The 18,802-nt window shown below is 46.4% G+C and overlaps 2 protein-coding genes across 3 annotated transcripts; both read left to right on the top strand.

Moving 5' to 3' along the window:
- Positions 1–10,435: 10,435 nt before the first annotated feature.
- Positions 10,436–12,960, top strand: LOC119356366 (high mobility group B protein 6-like). Its single transcript, XM_037623318.1, has 7 exons — positions 10,436–11,020; positions 11,165–11,320; positions 11,414–11,809; positions 11,895–12,026; positions 12,105–12,209; positions 12,296–12,387; positions 12,501–12,960. The coding sequence occupies exons 1-7, from the start codon at positions 10,478–10,480 to the stop codon at positions 12,709–12,711; spliced, it is 1,635 nt and encodes a 544-aa protein (XP_037479215.1). The 5' UTR covers positions 10,436–10,477; the 3' UTR covers positions 12,712–12,960.
- A 981-nt stretch (positions 12,961–13,941) lies between these two features.
- On the top strand, positions 13,942–17,174 carry LOC119356364 (CO(2)-response secreted protease-like). Of its 2 annotated transcripts, none has more exons than XM_037623317.1 (8): positions 13,942–14,188; positions 14,297–14,689; positions 14,760–15,291; positions 15,402–15,508; positions 15,623–15,865; positions 15,953–16,067; positions 16,150–16,357; positions 16,456–17,174. In XM_037623317.1, exons 1-8 carry the CDS (start codon positions 14,013–14,015, stop codon positions 17,010–17,012), a joined length of 2,331 nt encoding a protein of 776 aa, XP_037479214.1. In that variant the 5' UTR covers positions 13,942–14,012; the 3' UTR covers positions 17,013–17,174. The 2 variants fall into 2 exon arrangements, with proteins under 2 accessions (XP_037479214.1, XP_037479213.1); XM_037623316.1 differs by having other exon boundaries at positions 14,291–14,689.
- Positions 17,175–18,802: the final 1,628 nt, after the last annotated feature.

Genomic DNA, 18,802 nt, shown 5'->3' with positions numbered 1-18,802 from the left:
TGCTAGTCTTATACCGCATACTTTATACAAAGAAATTAAGAATGAAATTGCACCTGCTGAGTTAGAAGGTATTGATGTCACAATTAAACTTGCCAATAGAGATACTATTTCACCAATTGGAATTGTTATATATGTTGAAGTATTGTGTGGGAAAACTAAATATCCTGCTGATTTTCTTGTTCTTACTTCTCCGCAAGATAGCTTTTGTCCCATTATATTTGGTAGACCCTTCTTGAACACTGTTAATGCTAGGATAGATTGCAAAAAGAATGTTGTTACTGTTGGCTTGGATGATATGGTTCATGAGTTTAATTTATCTAAATTTAGTAAACAACATCGTGAGGAAGAATTACCTAGTAAGGATGAAATTATTGGTCTTGCTTCTATTGTCGTACCTCCTAGTGATCCTTTAGAACACTATTTGCTAGACCATGAAAATGATATGTTCATGAATGAAAGAAGGGAAATAGATGAAGTATTCTTTAAACAGGAACCTATTCTGCAACACAATTTGCCTGTTGAAATTTTAGGGGATCCTCCTCCACCCAAGGATGATCCCGTATTTGAGCTTAAACCGTTGCCTGATAATCTTAAATATGCTTATCTTGATGAAAAGAAGATATATCCTGTTATTATTAGTGCTAACCTTTCAGAGCATGAAGAAGAAAGATTATTGAAAACTCTGAAGAAGCATCATGTTGCTATTGGATATACTCTTGATGATCTTAAGGGCATTAGTCCCACTCTATGTCAACATAAAATAAATTTAGAAGCAGATGCCAAACCAGTTCGTGATCCTCAACGACGTCTGAATCCTAAAATGAAAGAAGTGGTAAGAAAAGAAATACTCAAGCTTCTGGAGGCAGGTATAATTTATCCCGTTGCTGATAGTCAGTGGGTAAGTCATGTCCATTGTGTCCCTAAGAAGGGAGGTATTACTGTTGTTCCTAATGATAAAGATGAATTGATCCCACAAAGAATTATTACAGGTTATAGGATGGTAATTGATTTCCGTAAATTAAATAAGGCTACTAAGAAAGATCATTACCCCTTACCTTTTATTGATCAAATGTTAGAAAGACTATGCAAACATACACATTACTGCTTTCTAGATGGTTATTCTGGTTTCTCTCAAATACCCGTGTCGGCTAGAGATCAATCAAAGACTACTTTTACATGCCCTTTTGGTACTTTTGCTTATAGACGTATGACTTTTGGTCTATGTAAAGCACCTGCTACCTTTCAAAGATGCATGATGGCTATATTCTCTGACTTTTGTGAAAAGATTTGTGAGGTTTTCATGGACGACTTTTCCGTCTATGGTTCCTCTTTTGATGATTGCTTGAGCAATCTTGATCGAGTTTTGCAGAGATGTGAAGAAACTAATCTTGTCTTGAATTGGGAAAAGTGCCACTTTATGGTTAATGAAGGTATTGTCTTGGGGCACAAAGTTTCTGAAAGAGGTATTGAAGTTGATAAAGCCAAGGTTGATGCTATTAAAAAGATGCCATGTCCCAAGGACATCAAAGGTATAAGAAGTTTCCTTGGTCATGCTGGATTTTATAGGAGGTTCATTAAGGACTTCTCAAAAATTTCTCGGCCTCTGACTAATTTATTGCAAAAAGATATACCATTTGTCTTTGATGATGATTGTGTAGAAGCATTTGAAATACTTAAGAAAGCATTAGTCTCTGCACCTGTTGTTCAGCCACCGGATTGGAATTTACCCTTTGAAATTATGTGTGATGCTAGTGATTATGTTGTAGGTGCTGTTCTAGGGCAAAGAGTTGATAAGAAATTAAATGTTATTTATTATGCTAGTAAGACTCTAGACAATGCTCAAAGAAATTATGCTACTCCTGAAAAAGAGCTTTTAGCAGTTGTATTTGCTTGTGATAAGTTCACACATTATATTGTTGATTCTAAAGTAATATTCACACTGATCATGCTGCTATTAAATACCTTATGGAAAAGAAAGATGCTAAACCGAGACTTATTAGATGGGTTCTCTTGCTACAAGAATTTGATTTGTATATTGTTGATAGGAAAGGAGCTGAGAACCCCGTTGCAGACAACTTGTCTAGGTTAGAAAATATTCTTGATGACCCACTACCTATTAATGATAGCTTTCCTGATGAACAATTAAATGTTATAAGTACCTCTCATAGTACTCCTTGGTATGCTGATTATGCTAATTATATTGTTGCTAAATTTATACCACCTAGCTTCACATACCAACAAAAGAAAAAGTTTTCCTATGATTTAAGACATTACATTTGGGATGACCCACATCTTTATAAAGAAGGAGTAGTTGGTGTTATTAGACGTTGTGTACCTGAGCATGAACATGAACAGATCCTACACAAGTGTCATTCTGAGGCTTATGGAGGACACCACGCTGGAGATAGAACTGCACATAAGGTATTGCAATATGGTTTTTATTGGCCTACTCTCTTCAAGGATGCCCGTAAGTTTTTCTTGTCTTGTGATGAATGTCAAAGAATTGGTAATATTAGTAGACATCAAGAAATGCCTATGAATTATTCTCTTGTTATTGAACCGTTTGATGTTTGGGGCTTTGATTATATGGGACCTTTTCCTGCCTCTAATGGATATACACATATTTTAGTTGTTGTTGATTACGTTACTAAGTGGGTAGAAGCTATTCCAACTAGTAGTGCTGATCATAACACTTCCATTAAAATGCTTAAAGAAGTTATTTTCCGAGGTTTGGAGTCCCTAGATATTTAATGACTGATGGTGGTTCACACTTTATTCATGGTGCTTTCCGTAAAATGCTTGCTAAATATGATGTTAATCATAGAATTGCATCTCCTTATCACCCACAATCTAGTGGTCAAGTAGAGTTGAGCAATAGAGAGCTCAAATTAATTTTGCAAAAGACTGTTAATAGGTCTAGAAAGAATTGGTCCAAGAAACTTGATGATGCATTATGGGCTTATAGAACTGCATACAAAAATCCTATGGGTATGTCTCCGTATAAAATGGTTTATGGAAAAGCATGTCACTTACCTCTCGAACTAGAACATAAGGCGTATTGGGCTATTAAAGAGCTCAACTATGATTTTAAACTTCCGGTGAGAAGAGGTTATTTGATATTAGCTCACTTGATGAATGGAGAACCCAAGCTTATGAAAATGCCAAGTTGTTTAAAGAAAAAGTTAAAAGATGGCATGACAAAAGGATACAAAAGCGTGAGTTTAATGTAGGTGATTATGTATTGCTATACAACTCTGGTTTAAGATTTTTTGCAGGAAAACTTCTCTCTAAATGGGAAGGCCCCTATGTTTTCGAAGAGGTCTATCGTTCCGGTGCCATAAAAATCAACAATTTCGAGGGCACAAATCCGAAGGTGGTAAACGGTCAAAGAATCAAACATTATATCTCAGGTAATCCCATAAATGTTGAAACCAATATTATTGAAACCGTAACCCTGGAGGAATACATAAGGGACACCTTCCAGACCGTTTCAGACTCCGAAAAGGAATAGGTATGTGGTACGGTAAGTAAACCGACTCCAAATCAATTTTTAAGGCAATATTTCTCCGTTTTGGAATATTTAGAAAAATAGAAAAATAAGTAGTAGTCCGGGAAGGACACAAGGGCTCCACGAGGGTGGTGGGCGTGCCCTACCCCTCTAGGCGCGCCCCCTACCTCGTGAGCACCTCGTGTGCCTTTCGGACTCCGTTTTCTTGCACGATACGTATTTTGGTCGGTAAAAATTCATTATATAACCTCCCGAAGGTTTTGACTCCCGTATCACGTAAACCTCCTATGTTCTTGTTTGGAGCTATTTTTCTGACAGATCTAGGTTGTCATGATGGCCCCAAGCGCCTCCAAGGACAAGTTCTTCGAGAAGGTCATCAACCCTTACCTCGCGGAGGTGCTGCGACACCCTCAAACCATTGAGTTGCGTGATGGGTTGCTGCACATCCGCGATGAAGAGGGACCAAAGGGGACCGGAAGCATGGAGACGAGGCTCGAAGCAGTGGAGCAACAAGTTTTCAAGTGCCAAGGGATGGTGGAACGTGGACTCAACTCTAACCACATGATGATTGCGGAGTTCACTAGCAACCACAAGTTGGATGCTGACAACATCAGGGAGACTATCTTCAAGCTTCATGAGAAGATCGAGCACCTCCAAGCCCAAATCTATGACCTGCAAAACCAAAACTGTGAGTATGAATATAGATTCAAAAGGATGAGTTTGGCTGCAGATTTGAGAATCCCAGAGACTCGATCATGTTTCTATGATGGAGAACCTATGCCTTGGAAGATGGACGCAAGGCCCGCATCATCTACAACACCTCCACCTTCTTCACCGACAAAGGAGATATAATCACATGGGTATGGGCACTCCCCTTGGCAACTGCCAAGCTTGGGGGAGGTGCCCCGGTATCGTATCACCATCACAACTCCTATCTTTATCGTTTTTCTTAGTTCGATCCTATTAGAAGTATCTTGATCTAGTAGAATAAAGTTTATGGCATGATCTAGTTTTGAGTTTTGCTTTATGATCTCTCTTTGTAATCGAGTCCGTGAGCTATATATAATAAAGATTAGTGTTGAGTCAAGGGCTTGATTATTTTGCCATGATCTTGGGTGAATAAAAGAAAAGAGAAAAAGAATAAAAAGAAATAAAAAGTTCATATTGATCTTATTGAGAGTAATGACTTCACATAGAAAGAGTATGATGATTAAAAGTTGTTGGGAGTTGGTAGACATAGCTTTGGTCATTGTTGCAATTAATAGGAAGTAATAAGGAAAAGAGGTTTTCACATATAGATATATTATCATTGACATCTTTTATGATTGGGAGCACTCATTAAAATATGACATGCTAAAGGGTTGATGTTGGACAAGGAAGACAACGTAATGACTTATGTCTTTCTTATATCTGAGATAAAGTATGTTGTCATGGATCCTCTAACTTGTTGAGCTTGCCTTTCCCCCTCACGCTAGCCAAATTCTCAGCACCAAGTAGAAATACTACTTGTGCTTCCAAATACCCTTAAACCAATTTTGCCATGAGAGTCCACCATATCTACCTATGGATTGAGTAAGATCCTTCAAGTAAGTTGTCATCGGTGCAAAGCAATAAAAATTGCTCTAAATATGTATGATTGATTAGTGTGGGAGAAATAAGCTTTATACGATCTTGTGATGTGGAAGTAATAAAAGCGACGGACTGCATAATAAAGGTTCATATCACAAGGGGCAATATAAAGTGACGTTCTTTCGCATTGAGATTTTATGCATCCAACCATAAAAGCGCATGGCAACCTCTGCTTCCCTCTGCGAAGGGCCTATCTTTTATTATTATCTTCTACCTTATGCAAGAGTCACGGTGATCTTCACCTTTCCCTTTTCATTTTATCCTTTGGCAAGCTCAGCATGTTGGAAAGAACATGATATATATATATATCTAATTGGATGTAGGGGAGCATGAACCATTATTGTTTACATTACCCTTGAGGTAAAAGGTTGTGGGGCAAAACCATAAGCCCCTATCTTTCTCTGTGTCCGATTAAAACTCCGTAACCACAAGTATTGCGTGAGTGTTAGCAATTATGGAGGACTAAATGATAGTTGAGTATGTGGACTTGTTGTTTAGCTCTGACATAGACTCTTTCCGATGTTATGATAAATTGCAATTGCTTCAATGACTGAGATTATAGTTTGTCGGAGCCCAATAAGGTTTATGATTTATACTTTTGCATTGTGAATAGATCATCACTTGAACATAAGTAATCATATGACAAAATCTACATATGTTGCTGTTATGAGAATAATCATGATGCCTTCATGTCCGTATTTTGTTTTTTTATCGATGCCTCTACCTCTAAACATGAGGACATATTTATTGTTATCGGCTTTTCGCTTGAGGACAAGCGAGGTCTAAGCTTGGGGGAGTTGATACGTCCATTTTGCATCATGCTTTTATATTGATATTTATTGCATTATGGACTGTTATTTCACTTTATGTCACAATACTTACGGCTATTCTCTCTTATTTTACAAGGTTTACATAAGGAGGGAAATGCTGGCAGCTAGAATTCTAGGCTGGAAAAGGAGCAAATATTAGAGACCTATTCTGCGCAACTCCAAAAGTCCTGAAACTCCACGGAACATCTTAAAATAAATAAAGAACAATCCTCGCCAAAGATGAAGGCCAGGGGGCCCACACCCTGCTCACGAGGGTGGGGGCGCCCCCCTAGGGCTCGCCCCCCTACCTCGTGGGCCCCCTAGTGGCTCTCCGACGTCCATCTTCTGCTATATGAAGTCTTTTGATGAGAAAAAAATCAGAAGGAACCTTTCGGGACGAGACTCCGTTGCCACGAGGCGGAACCTTGGCGGAACCAATCTAGAGCTCCGGCAGAGCTGTTCTGCCAGGGATACTTCCCTCCGGGAGGGGGAAATCATCACCCTCGTCATCACCAACGCTCCTCTCATTGGGAGAGAGCAATCTCCATCAACATCTTCACCAGCACCATCTCATCTCCAAACCCTAGTTCATCTCTTGTATCCAATTCTTGTCTCAAAGTCCGGGATTGGTGCTAGTAGGTTGCTAGTAGTGTTGATTACTCCTTGTAGTTGATGCTAGTTGGTTTATTTGGTGAAAGATCATATGTTCAGATCATATATGCATATTATTACCCCTCTGATTATGAACATGCATATGCTTTGTGAGTAATTACGTTTGTTCCTGAGGACAAGGGAGAAGTCTTGCTATTAGTAGTCATGTGAATTTGGTATTCGTTTGATATTTTGATAAGATGTATATTGTCTAGTCTCTAGTGGTGTTATGTGAACATCGACTACATAACACTTCACCATTATTTGGGCCTAGAGGAAGGCATTGGGAAGTAATAAGTAGATGATGGGTTGTTAGAGTGACAGAAGCTTAAACCCTAGTTTATGCATTGCTTCGTAAGGGGCTGATTTGGATCCACATGTTTCATGCTACGGTTAGGTTTACCTTAATACTTTTGTTGTAGTTGCAGATGCTTGCAATAGAGGTTAATCATAAGTGAGATGCTTGTTCAAGTAAGAACAACAACCAAGCACCGGTCCACCCATATATCAAATTATCAAAGTATCGAACGCGAATCATATGAACGTGATGAAAACTAGCTTGACGATATTCCCATGTGTCCTCGGGAGCGCTTTTCCTTATATAAGAGTTTGTTCCGGCTTGTCCTTTGCTACAAAAAGGATTGGGCCACCTTGCTGCACTTTATTTACTTTTGTTACTTGTTGCTCGTTACAATTTATCTTATCACAAAACTATCTGTTACCACTTATTTCAGTACTTGCAGAGAATACCTTGCTGAAAACCGCTTATCATTTCCTTCTGCTCCTCGTTGGGTTCGACACTCTTACTTATCGAAAGGACTACGATAGATCCCCTATACTTGTGGGTCATCAGACACTAGGGATCAAACCCTAACAAAACTAACTCGATTACATGATAGATCCCATCCAACCCATCACCGTCTAGCAAGCCTACGATGTAATTACTCACACACGGCAGTGAGCATCATGAAATTGATGGAGGATGGTTGGTGATGACGATGGCGATGGATTCCCCTCTCCGGAGCCCCGAACGGACTCCAGATCAGCCCTCCCGAGAGGTTTTAGGGCTTAACGGCGGCTCCGTATCGTAAAACGCGATGATTTTTTCTCTCTGATTTTTTTCTCCCCGAAACTCAATATATGGAGGTGGAGTTGGAGTCGGAGAGGCAACAGGGGGCCCATGAGGTAGGGGGCGCCCCCACCCTCGTGGCAAGGTGGTGGCCCCCTGGCCTTCATCTTTGGCAGGTATTTTTCTTATTTTCTGAAAAGTGTCTCCGTGAAGTTTCAGGTCATTCCGAGAACGTTTGTTCCTGCACATAAATAACACCATGGTAATTCTACTGAAAACAGCGCCCGTTCGGGTTAGTTCCATTCAAATCATGCAAGTTAGAGTCCAAAACAAGAGCAAAAGTGTTTGGAAAACTAGATACGTTGGAGACGTATCAGCAGGTCGCGTTCATGATCGTACATTCTTTGAAGTACCTAGCTTTCAGTACACGAGCACACAAAGAAGATGGGCTTTGAAGGATTCGCCAAGCCTGCTTGGCCAACAAAGCTTGATTGAAAGGTTCAAAATTTCTGAACCCCATCCCTCCATCTCTCTTTGCCAGACACATTTTTTCCCAGGCTATCCAATGCACCTTTCTTTCACCTTCAGCTGCTCCCCACTAGAATTTTGAAGAGATCGATGTCAAATTCCCGTACATCTTCTTTGTGAGTTGAAAACAGCTTGTAGTGAACGTTGGTGTTGATTGTAGGCCTAATTTTACAAGCACTTCCCTCGCCGCTTTGGACAATCCTTGTCCCTTCCAACCTGGAACTTTACCCTTTCACCGCTCCCTGACATATTGAAAAGATTCATCCTTCGATCTTCCCACAATGGTTGACAAATCCAGATATCTCTCACTCAAAGCTTCTGATTCAATATTGTTTCAGCGTGCTCTTGATCTCTTCATTACAACCTCCGCCAAACAAAATAGATGACTTTTGGAGATTCACCTTCTATCCAGACACATTTTCATAATCTTGCAGAATCTCCCTTAGAGCCTAGAGGTTACCTTGTGATCCTTCAAGGAAAACCACACTATCATCTGCAAATAAGAGGTGAGTCACATGTAGGCCAGTGCTCCCAAAGCTTACACCATTAATGAGATTTTCCCTTTGGGCCTGTTGAAGCAGAGCTGAGAAACCTTCAACACAAAAAGAAATAAATAAGGGCAGAGCGGGTCACCCGTAGCCCTCTCGGTGGTAAGAAACTTCTGAAAAAACCGCCATTCAGCTTGACAGTAAAACGAGCACTCTGAACGCATCTCATTATCATGTGAATCCATGTTTGGGCAAAACCGAACCACTCCAGAGTTCTCTCAAGGAAAACCCACTCGACCCTATCGTAGGCCTTCATCATATCCAACTTTATGGCACATAGCAGCTTCTTTCCTTTTCTCTTTCTAATAGCATGCACGTACTCGTACGCCACGAGCACGTTGTCCGTTATTAATCGCCCCGGCACGAACGCACTTTGTTCTTCAGAGATGAGCACCGGAAGGATTATTTTCAATCTATTTGCCAACACTTTGCAGCTATTTTATAGAGGATTTTACAAAGACTAATAGGCCAAAATTGCGTCAACAACTCCCGGTGAGTTGATTTTCGGGATCATCACAATGATTGTATCATTAAAGTTTTCTGGTGTTGCTGCTCCATCAAGAAAATCATGAACTACTTTGTGAACGTCGTCCCGCACCAATGTCCAGCGATGTTGATAAAACATTGCCGGAAGCCCATCCAGTCCTGGCGTCTTCATTGGCCCCATCTGAAAAAGAGCAGTCTCAATTTCAGAGCCAGTGACCGGGGCTGTAAGTTTTCCATTTATATCAGCCGAGACCACAACAGGGAATAAGTTTAGGATCCCGTCCGCATGTTTTGACCCTTCTGATGTAAAAAGTTGTTCGTAAAAGCCGGCTGCCATATCACGCATACCCTCGTCCTCTGTACACCTCTCCCCATTCTCTCTACGTAAGGCTCTGACTGTATTCTTACGCCTTCTGGTACGTGTAAACTCAATGTAGACGCCACATGGGATAATATGGACAAAGCCACCTCTTGGTACGTGTATACCCAACGTAGATGCGACATTCTTCGAGAATGGCTCAGGTGGAGCAAGTGCCATTTTGAAAAACTACCGAGGAGAAACAATGTCAGGTGCATATTGGGAGCTTGATCACCTAATGGATGCAGCCACGATGGATGCTACTGCTCTTTTAAAGGGGTTGCATCTTATTGAAACTCTGGAATGAACTCCTGCAATTATCGGCATCGACTCTTTGCAAATTAACAAAGCCTGCGGCGGTGAAATTGAGGTCATGGGACCAAATGCAGCAATCATGATGGAAAGCTTTCATATTATTCATACCCATGGCACGATTCGTGGCGTACAATCTAGCTAGATTTGCTGTTGATTCTAGTTTCTATTTTGCTTGGGATGGTGATCCTTCCTTTTTTTTTTTTTGCAAGACATTTGAACGATGCACGTAGTAATTTTTTTTCTTATGCAATAAAGTGCGTCATGAGGGCTTCCTATCAAAAGAAAAAGTAAAAACACCGTGTAAATTTATGGATTTCCTGTGCAATTGACACCTTTTACGCCAATGGTTCTGATATTTCGAATTGGACCAACGGAGTACAGTAGCTTCGAAACGGCGTCCCTCCGTCACCGCTGAGCCGGACACGTCACCTTCCTAAGTTAACGAGCATTCAAAATTCGAAATTTGTGACCGTTAACCCCTTAATCCCTTATAAAACCACGCGGATCAGATCACCGGCCAATCCATCCCCATCACCGAACGCATCCGCATCTCTCTCCTCGGATCGATCCCATCCCATGGCGACCGTGGCGGCAGGGAGCAGGAGGAGCGGCCGGAGCCGCAAGCCCCTCGCGCCGGTGCTCGACAACGACGCCAACATCTCCGCCGGAAGGGCCGACCTCGCCGGAGCCCTAACTCCGCAGCCGCACAAGGCCAGGAGGACGTCGCCCAAGATGCGCAAGGCGGAGGTGGCCCAGACGTCCCCGGTAGCCGACGAGACGATGGGAACGCCTCCCGCCCAGGACCACGCCGCCGACGTCTCCGTTGGGAAGGCAGATGTCGCCACGGCACCCGCCTCGACACAGAAGGTGAAGAGGGCGACATCCAAGCGCGGCCAGGCCAAGGCGGCGGCGCCGTCGATGGCCGACGAGCTGACGGAGCTGCAGGGGATGCTAAAGCGGCTGCGGCTGGAGAAGGAGAGGGCGGAGGAGATGGTGCGGGAGCGGGACGAGGTCATCCGGCAGAAGGAGCAGGAGATCGAGACCAAGGGCAAGCAGCAGGAGCGCCTCCAGGCCGAGCTCAAGAAGATGCAGCGCGTCAAGGTGTTCGAGCCCACCATGGTATGAACGTGCATCCCTCGATCCGCTTCACTTTTTTTTTCGTTTCTGTTATCTGTACATGCGTCCTTTTACCCGGTGCTGTAGATTGCATTCTCTGCGATTATTAGTTTGGATTGAATTTTTCTGATCTGAATTGGACTGCAGAACCTTCCTCTCGTCCAGTCTCTTCTCGGCAAGGACCAGGAAGGAGATGACAAGGGCAAGAAGAAGAAGAAGAAGAAGGGGAAAGGCAAGGCCGGCAATGAGAGGAAGAAGCCAGCACCGGCGTACATTCTGTGGTGCAAAGACCAGTGGGCGGAGGTGCGAACCTTGAAAAATTGAAACCAAACATCAAATGTTCTCTCTGTCTCCTTGCCTTTCAGGTGTTTGATGAAATGTCCACGGTCTTTTCAGATCAAGAAGAGCCCTGATGCAGACTTCAAGGAGGTGTCGAACGCCCTGGGCGCCAAATGGAAGACCCTGAGCAGCGAGGAGAAGCAGCCGTACGAGGAGAGGTACCGGCAGGAGAAGGAGGCCTACCTGCAGGTGGTTGGCCAGGAGAAGCGCGAGGCCGAGGCGATGAAGCTGCTGGACGAAGAGCAGATGCGCTGGACGGCGAAAGAATTGCTGGAACAGTACCTCAAGTTCAGGCAGGAGGCCGAGGAGGGAGACGGCAACAGCAAGAAGGCAAAGAACAAGATGAAGAAGGAGAAGGATCCCTCCAAGCCGAAGCAGCCCATGTCGGCCTACTTCCTCTACTCGCAGGAGAGGCGTGCCGCGCTGGCTGCCGAGAAGAAAAGTGTCCCTGAGGTATTGGACTGGCTGTTTCTGGTTTCAGTTCCTCTGAAATTAGTTTGTCCGTTGATCTGATAAAAGAATTATGGTGCCCTCGCAGATTGGCAAGATCACTGGGGAAGAGTGGAAGGGCATGACGGAGGCCCAGAAGGCTCCTTACGAGGAGGCTGCGAGGAAGCAGAAGGAGGAACACCAGAAGCAGATGGAGGTGTACAAGCAGAAGAAGCTTGAGGTATGGAAATTGTTTGGTTGCAGAGCATTAATATTCTATGAAAGAAATGAAGATGTCTAATGTGGTGTACTTCATCAGGAAAATGCGAGCTTAGAGAAGGAAGAAGAGGAGCAGAAGAAAATCCTCAAGCAGGAGGCTCTGCAGCTTCTCAGGAAGAAGGAGAAGGCAGACAACATCATCAAGGTATCTATCCCCAAGTTCCAGATGGAATATCCATCAGCATGCCCGTCATGTAAACTGCTTCATGTGTCGATTTTGCTTTTGATCAGAAAATCAAAGAGAAGCGTCAGAGGAAGAAGCAGCAGCAGAACGCCGACCCGAACAGGCCCAAGAGGCCCGCGTCTTCCTTCCTGCTCTTCAGGTCTGGAACATTTTCTTCTTCTTGACAACACATATATATATACAAAGTTGTAAGCAGTTCAATTCAACATTGTGGCACGGCTAAACAAAACTGTTGCATATTTTTCATCGCAGCAAGGAGGCGAGGAAGCAGCTGGTGGAGGAGCGCCCCGGGGTGAACAACACGACGCTGAGCGCGCTCATCTCGGTGAAGTGGAAGGATCTGACCGGCGCAGAGAAGAAGGTGTGGAGCGAGAAAGCGGCCCAAGGGATGGCCGCGTACAAGAGGGAGATGGAGGAGTACACCAAAGCTCACACCTCCGCCTCCTCATCACCTGTTGCTTAGGGTGCTGTGTTGTCGCGGTGCCACTAGGTTCAACTGTTACTTGAGTTGAACTATGAACACTCAAGGATTCTAAGTCTCTGAATCCTGACTGGGGAAGTAGTAGCTATATAGACTTGTACTAGTAGTGAAGTGAGGTTATTTTCTGTGTCCTGCATGCATGGTTGTTGCAGCAAACTGCATAATTCAAAATGCTTGGGAAAATTTCGACAATTTCATTGGAGCCAGTTTACATCAGTTGTACAACTGTACTTTGGTGTCATGTACCTGACTTGGGTACCGGCCTACAACACACATAAATCGCATCAAATACCTTGAACATGATCGTTTTGAGCTTTGCATTTTCCATTTGAAGCAAGTGCATTCTCAACTCGCCACGAGATTACATTACACCAGAGTACCCGCAGTTAGTGGCAGTGGCATTGAAAACTGATTTAGGCTTCATCGTAGTTCTTACATCAGAGACTTAGAATTTCTGACAATTTAGGCAAGCCAGCCGCATTAACCCGCAAAAGTGCTGGGTGGATGGATAGAGCGGTGAAGTGCCGCTGCCCGCCTCCACTACTCATTACCGGGGCGGTGGTGGAGAGCAGAGTGTAAAAACTCAACTAGCTTCGCTTGCCTTGCCTTGCCTTGCCTTGCTGATCACTTCGTAGGTCCTCAAAATATAGTACATATACTTCTATCAAGGCAAGCACGACTCCACTGGCACGTCACTACGCGTCTAGTCTTCTTCTTGCGAATCACTACCCGTCTGCCTAGCCTAGATGTACCACGATCGATAGGATTGGGCAAATACCACATCCCGTCTGCGCTAGTTTTATCGGCATGCACCGAGAAAGTTGTCCTATCCTGTTCCAGCTCTGGCCTGAACCACGCATTGCCACTTCCTTCCAGTCGAGATAAGGTGACCAGTGAGGATATCACACCCAGCGAGCACTACTAGTCGACCTTCCACTCCGGTTAACGCAGGCAGGCAGGCAGGCAGGCAGGCAGGCGCGCGTGGGAAATCAGAAATGCATGCGCCCTATCTGTACTATACTACCGCTCGGTAATGCACGCGCCGTCACGGCCCACCATCGACCCATCTCCACCGCGCCGCGCCCTCAGTTGGCACCGCATCGGTCGAGCAACTCATGGCCGCCATCCACCTCGCGTGTCCACGTACCGTACGTGCGCCTTGCCTATAAATGGTGCAGCTCATGGCCGGACAGTGCACGTTGCAAGGACGCAAGTAGTAGCTTACACAGCGTTCAACTGACAGAACTAACGAGCAGTAGATACATCATAGATAGGGCACGGCCATGTGGTTCCCGCTCTGCTTCGTCGTCGTCGTCGCTCTTCTGGTCGCCCCGGGAGGGTGCCGGGGCGAGAGCGGGAGCCAGGTGTACGTGGTGTACATGGGCGCCGTGCCGCCACGGACCTCGCCTGACTTCCTCCGCCAGAGCCACCTCCGCCTCGTCGGCACCATTCTCAAGAGGTGCGCGTGCATGCAGCTCCGCCTCTACGCGCGCTTACAGATTTATTCAGTTAAAAAATGTCAAATATTCAAAAAGTAAATCGCACGGCGTTTGATATCCAGCCGCAGGGGGAAGCTGGCGCAGAGCGTAGTGGTGCAGCAGTACAAGCACGGCTTCTCGGGGTTCGCGGCGCGGCTGTCCAAGGACGAGGCCGCCGCGCTGAGGCGCAAGCCCGGCGTGGTCTCCGTGTTCGCCGACCCCGTGTACCAGCTCCACACCACCAGGTCCTGGGACTTCCTGCAGCAGACGGACGTCAAGATCGACTCGGCTAAGCGGCGCTCGCCCAGACCCACGGCGGCGTCGACGTCGGCGCCCACCACCGAGACCATCATCGGCCTCCTCGACTCCGGCATCTGGCCCGAGTCCCCCAGCTTCGACGACGCCGGCTTCGGGCCCGTCCCGACCAAGTGGAAGGGCGTCTGCATGGCCGGGGACGACTTCAACTCCTCCAACTGCAACAAGTGAGTCACACACTGTCGTAAGTCGCGTACGTGACATGTGTCGTCGCACTTGATTAATTTTGCGGTGCAGGAAGCTGATCGGAGCGAGGTACTACGACCTCGGCGAGGTGGACGGCGGCCGGACCCGGAGCAGCAGCGGCTCGCCGCGGGACGCGGCGGGGCACGGGACGCACACGTCGTCCACGGCGGCTGGGAACGCGGTGACCGGCGCCTCGTACTACGGGCTGGCCCAGGGCACCGCCAAGGGGGGATCGGCCGCGTCGAGGGTGGCCATGTACCGCGTCTGCTCGGACGAAGGCTGCGCCGGGTCGGCCATCCTCGCCGGCTTCGACGACGCCATCGGCGACGGCGTCGACATCATCTCGGTCTCGCTCGGCGCGTCGCCCTACTTCTCCCCGGACTTCTCCGAGGACCCCATCGCCATCGGCTCGTTCCACGCCGTGGCGAAGGGCGTCATGGTGGTGTGCTCGGCCGGCAACGCCGGGCCGGAGGCCTCCACGGTGGTGAACGCGGCGCCGTGGATCATGACGGTGGCGGCCACGACCATCGACCGCGACTTCGAGTCGGACGTCGTGCTGGGTGGAAATAGCACCGCTGTCAAGGTACTATGCGTTGCCTTAATTTGCTGCATCCTGACACTTGTTAGTTTCCTAGTTTTTTTAACTCTTTTTTAGGGTATTTAACTCTATTTTTATTGATCGTGTCAATGCAGGGTGGGGCTATAAACTTTTCCAACCTGGACAAATCCCCGAAGTACCCGTTGATCGCAGGAGCATCAGCAAAGTCTAGTTCAGCTTCTAGTACTTCTGACTCCGCAAGGTAACACATGTACGAACCAATTCAATAAGCTACCAGAGGACCATATGCAATACCCGTGATGTGATTTCATCGTGTTTCTCATGTATTATGCCCTGCTCGAATGTTTTGGTGCAGTCACTGCGAGCCCGGCACCCTGGATGCCAGCAAGATCAAGGGCAAGATCGTGCTGTGCAACCACTCGCAGAGCGACACGTCTAAGATGGTGAAGGTGGACGAGCTCCAGAGCGCCGGGGCGGTGGGGGCCATCCTGGTGAACGACTTCGGGAGGGCGGTCACCACCGCCTACCTCGACTTCCCCGTCACGGAGATCACCTCCGCCGCCGCGGCCGACCTTCACAAGTACATTGCCTCCACCAGGTACGCACTTGTACAATGCACCAATATCTTCCAGTTAAGCTCATTCCCAGTGCACCTGTCAAGCTCACTCTCAATGCATGAAATCAGTGACCCTGTCGCGACGATCACTCCGACGATCACCGTGACGGAGTACAAGCCGGCGCCCGTCGTGGCCTACTTCTCATCCAGGGGCCCGTCGGCGCAAACCGGCAACATCCTCAAGGTTGAGTTCAGCCTAAACCGGCCCTTAGCCAGGTGTTGTGTCGGTGTGTATGCAAACTAACGCATCCATGTGGTATGTGCAGCCGGACGTGGCTGCCCCGGGGGTGAACATCCTTGCGTCGTGGATCCCAACGACGTCACTTCCGGCCGACCAGAAGCAGCCGTCGCAGTTCAACCTCGTCTCCGGGACGTCCATGGCCTGCCCCCACGTCGCCGGGGCCGCGGCCACCGTCAAGGCCTGGAACCCGACATGGAGCCCGGCCGCCATCCGGTCAGCCATCATGACAACAGGTACGTACATAACAAAACAAGCTGACAGATTAATCGTGTCCATGCATACCAGGGGCTCAAAGTCTGAATTTCGACCGTGTCTACCGCGTGGCATGCAGCAACTCAGCTGAACAACGACAAGGCTCCAATGACGACCGACGCAGGGACGGCGGCGACGCCGTTCGACTACGGCGCAGGGCAGGTGAACCCGACCGGCGCGCTGGACCCCGGGCTGGTGTACGACCTCGCGGCGGACGACTACCTGAGCTTCCTCTGCAACTACGGCTACGGCGCGTCCCAGATCAAGCTCATCACCTCCCCTCCGGCCGCCTTCAGCTGCGCCGGCAACGCCAGCAAGGACCTCATCTCCGACCTCAACTACCCGTCGATCGCCGTCACGGGGCTCGGCGCCGGCGCCAGCAGGACAGTGACCCGTGAGGTCACCAACGTCGGAGCGCAGGAAGAAGCCACATATACCGTCGCCGTCAGCGCGCCGGCCGGTCTGGATGTGAAGGTCGCGCCCAGCAAGCTCCAGTTCACCGGCAGCGTGAAGAAGCTGGCTTTCCAGGTCACCTTCTCTGGCAAGAACACAGCGGCCAAGGCCGCCCTCATAGGCTCCATAACATGGTCAGATGGAAAACATACAGTCCATAGCCCATTCGCGGTCAGCAGCTGATGAAATGTGAAATCTATGTACGTACAAGATGGGACTCGTATGTCTCTCGTCTAGGTATACGTACAATGTAGTAGCACCAAGTTGCTGGCATTTTGGTCATGTAGTTTCATCATCAAATCAAATTATAATGGATAAAGCACACTCGGAAGTCGGAACAACAAATCACAATTGTGTAGCATAATCCATAAATGTTTGACAATTTTATACTATTGTGTAACATCTTTATCAAAAAATACAGTTGTGTAACATAACCCATAAATGTGTAACATTGTTTTTTGTTAAAAACAATTAAAATTTCACCAAACACAATGTTAATAAATGCATCATCATGTGATACACATTTATAATGTATATTTGGTGACGATAGTTTCTGCTTTTGTTGCCTTGGCATCATCATGTGATTTGTGGTGCTACAGTCCTTGGCGGCACAGTCAAGCAACTTGCATGGTTGGCTGGTGCGGATTGGGAGCTATCCGGGGCGAGCGGGGGCTGCCCTGAGCAGGCTATCTCTTGTGCGGGTCGTGTTGTAGAGCGCTCCTGTGTCATCTCCTCTTCGTGATGCCAGTGTTGTCCCACAGAGGACATTGAAATGGAGCCGTATGATGTTTTAATCCCCCGTGCTAGGGCTAATTTGCCGTCGCTGCCTACCCTGCCCTCTATGTAGTCACTCTCTAATGATGAAGCCAACTTCATGGTCTTGGCTCCGGTGCTGCAGATTATGCCCGGGATTCAGGTGCTATGTGGGACCCCTTCTTCGCATCTATCCGTGGAGGATCTGGAGGTGGACTCCTTTGTGACCTCGGCTGTGTTTATGGTACCTACACCACCCCCTAGCCAGCACCCGCTTACGAGGAGTGTGATGCTTATGATGCTTTTAGTAACTAATTACCAGATTCCATCAGGCATGTGGCTTCTATGGTTGATGCTGCTGCCACGGCTTGTGTGTTGCCACCTGTTCTCGGGGCCGCTTCATATCTAAGATTTACAATTTTCCTCGTCGGCTTGGATTTTGCTAACCCTGGATCCTTTGGTGCCTCTTGAAGAAGAAAGCAAATCAGGGCACAGTAAGATGGGTGTCACTACCACCCGATCCAACCACATGAAGGAGAAATAAAACAAGAGCAAAATCATGAAAGATAGGAGCGTGGATATTTTCCCGTGCATGGGAGGTCCTGAGCATGGATTAGGCCACTAATTATTTTAGGTTGCCCCTTCAAGCAACTTTTGGCAGAGACGGCATGTGTCATTCATCTAACCTCCCATGCTTGTTCATTTTATCTTAAAAATTTATATCTATTATATCTTTTGAACGAAAGTCCAAATTAAGGTTCACTTGCATATTCGTGTACGTTGCAACGAGTACTTTCAAATAAGGCTAATTTTGAATACATTTAGACACCTTTTAATTTTTTTTACCAAGTTTCAGATATTCTTGATAGTCGCAATATTAAGTTTTACAGAGTTTCTCCAAGTTTTACCAAGTTTCATTTGTTTTTTATAAGCTTACTGATTTTAAAACTTGCTAAAGTTTTTAAGACTTGTCAAAAATGTTGGAGTTCCATGTGGTTTTAAGTTTCAGTTCTGAAACTTACTGAGTTTATCGTTCATTTCTATTAAGTTTCAGCGGTTAGGAAAATTTAATAACGTGTCATAACATATTCAAAATTGGTCTTATTTCAAAGCCCTCGTCAAAAGGAACACAAATATTCAAAAATGGTCTTATTTCAAAGCCCTCGTCAAAAGGAACACAAATATTTGAACAAAAAAGATGAAATGAGAAAGTATGGGAG

This window comes from Triticum dicoccoides, chromosome 2A (genome assembly GCF_002162155.2).
Source record: "Triticum dicoccoides isolate Atlit2015 ecotype Zavitan chromosome 2A, WEW_v2.0, whole genome shotgun sequence".
Taxonomy (NCBI): domain Eukaryota; kingdom Viridiplantae; phylum Streptophyta; class Magnoliopsida; order Poales; family Poaceae; genus Triticum; species Triticum dicoccoides.
The sequence above is the reverse complement of the archived record's forward strand: the minus strand, read 5'-3'. Positions and strand labels throughout refer to the sequence as shown.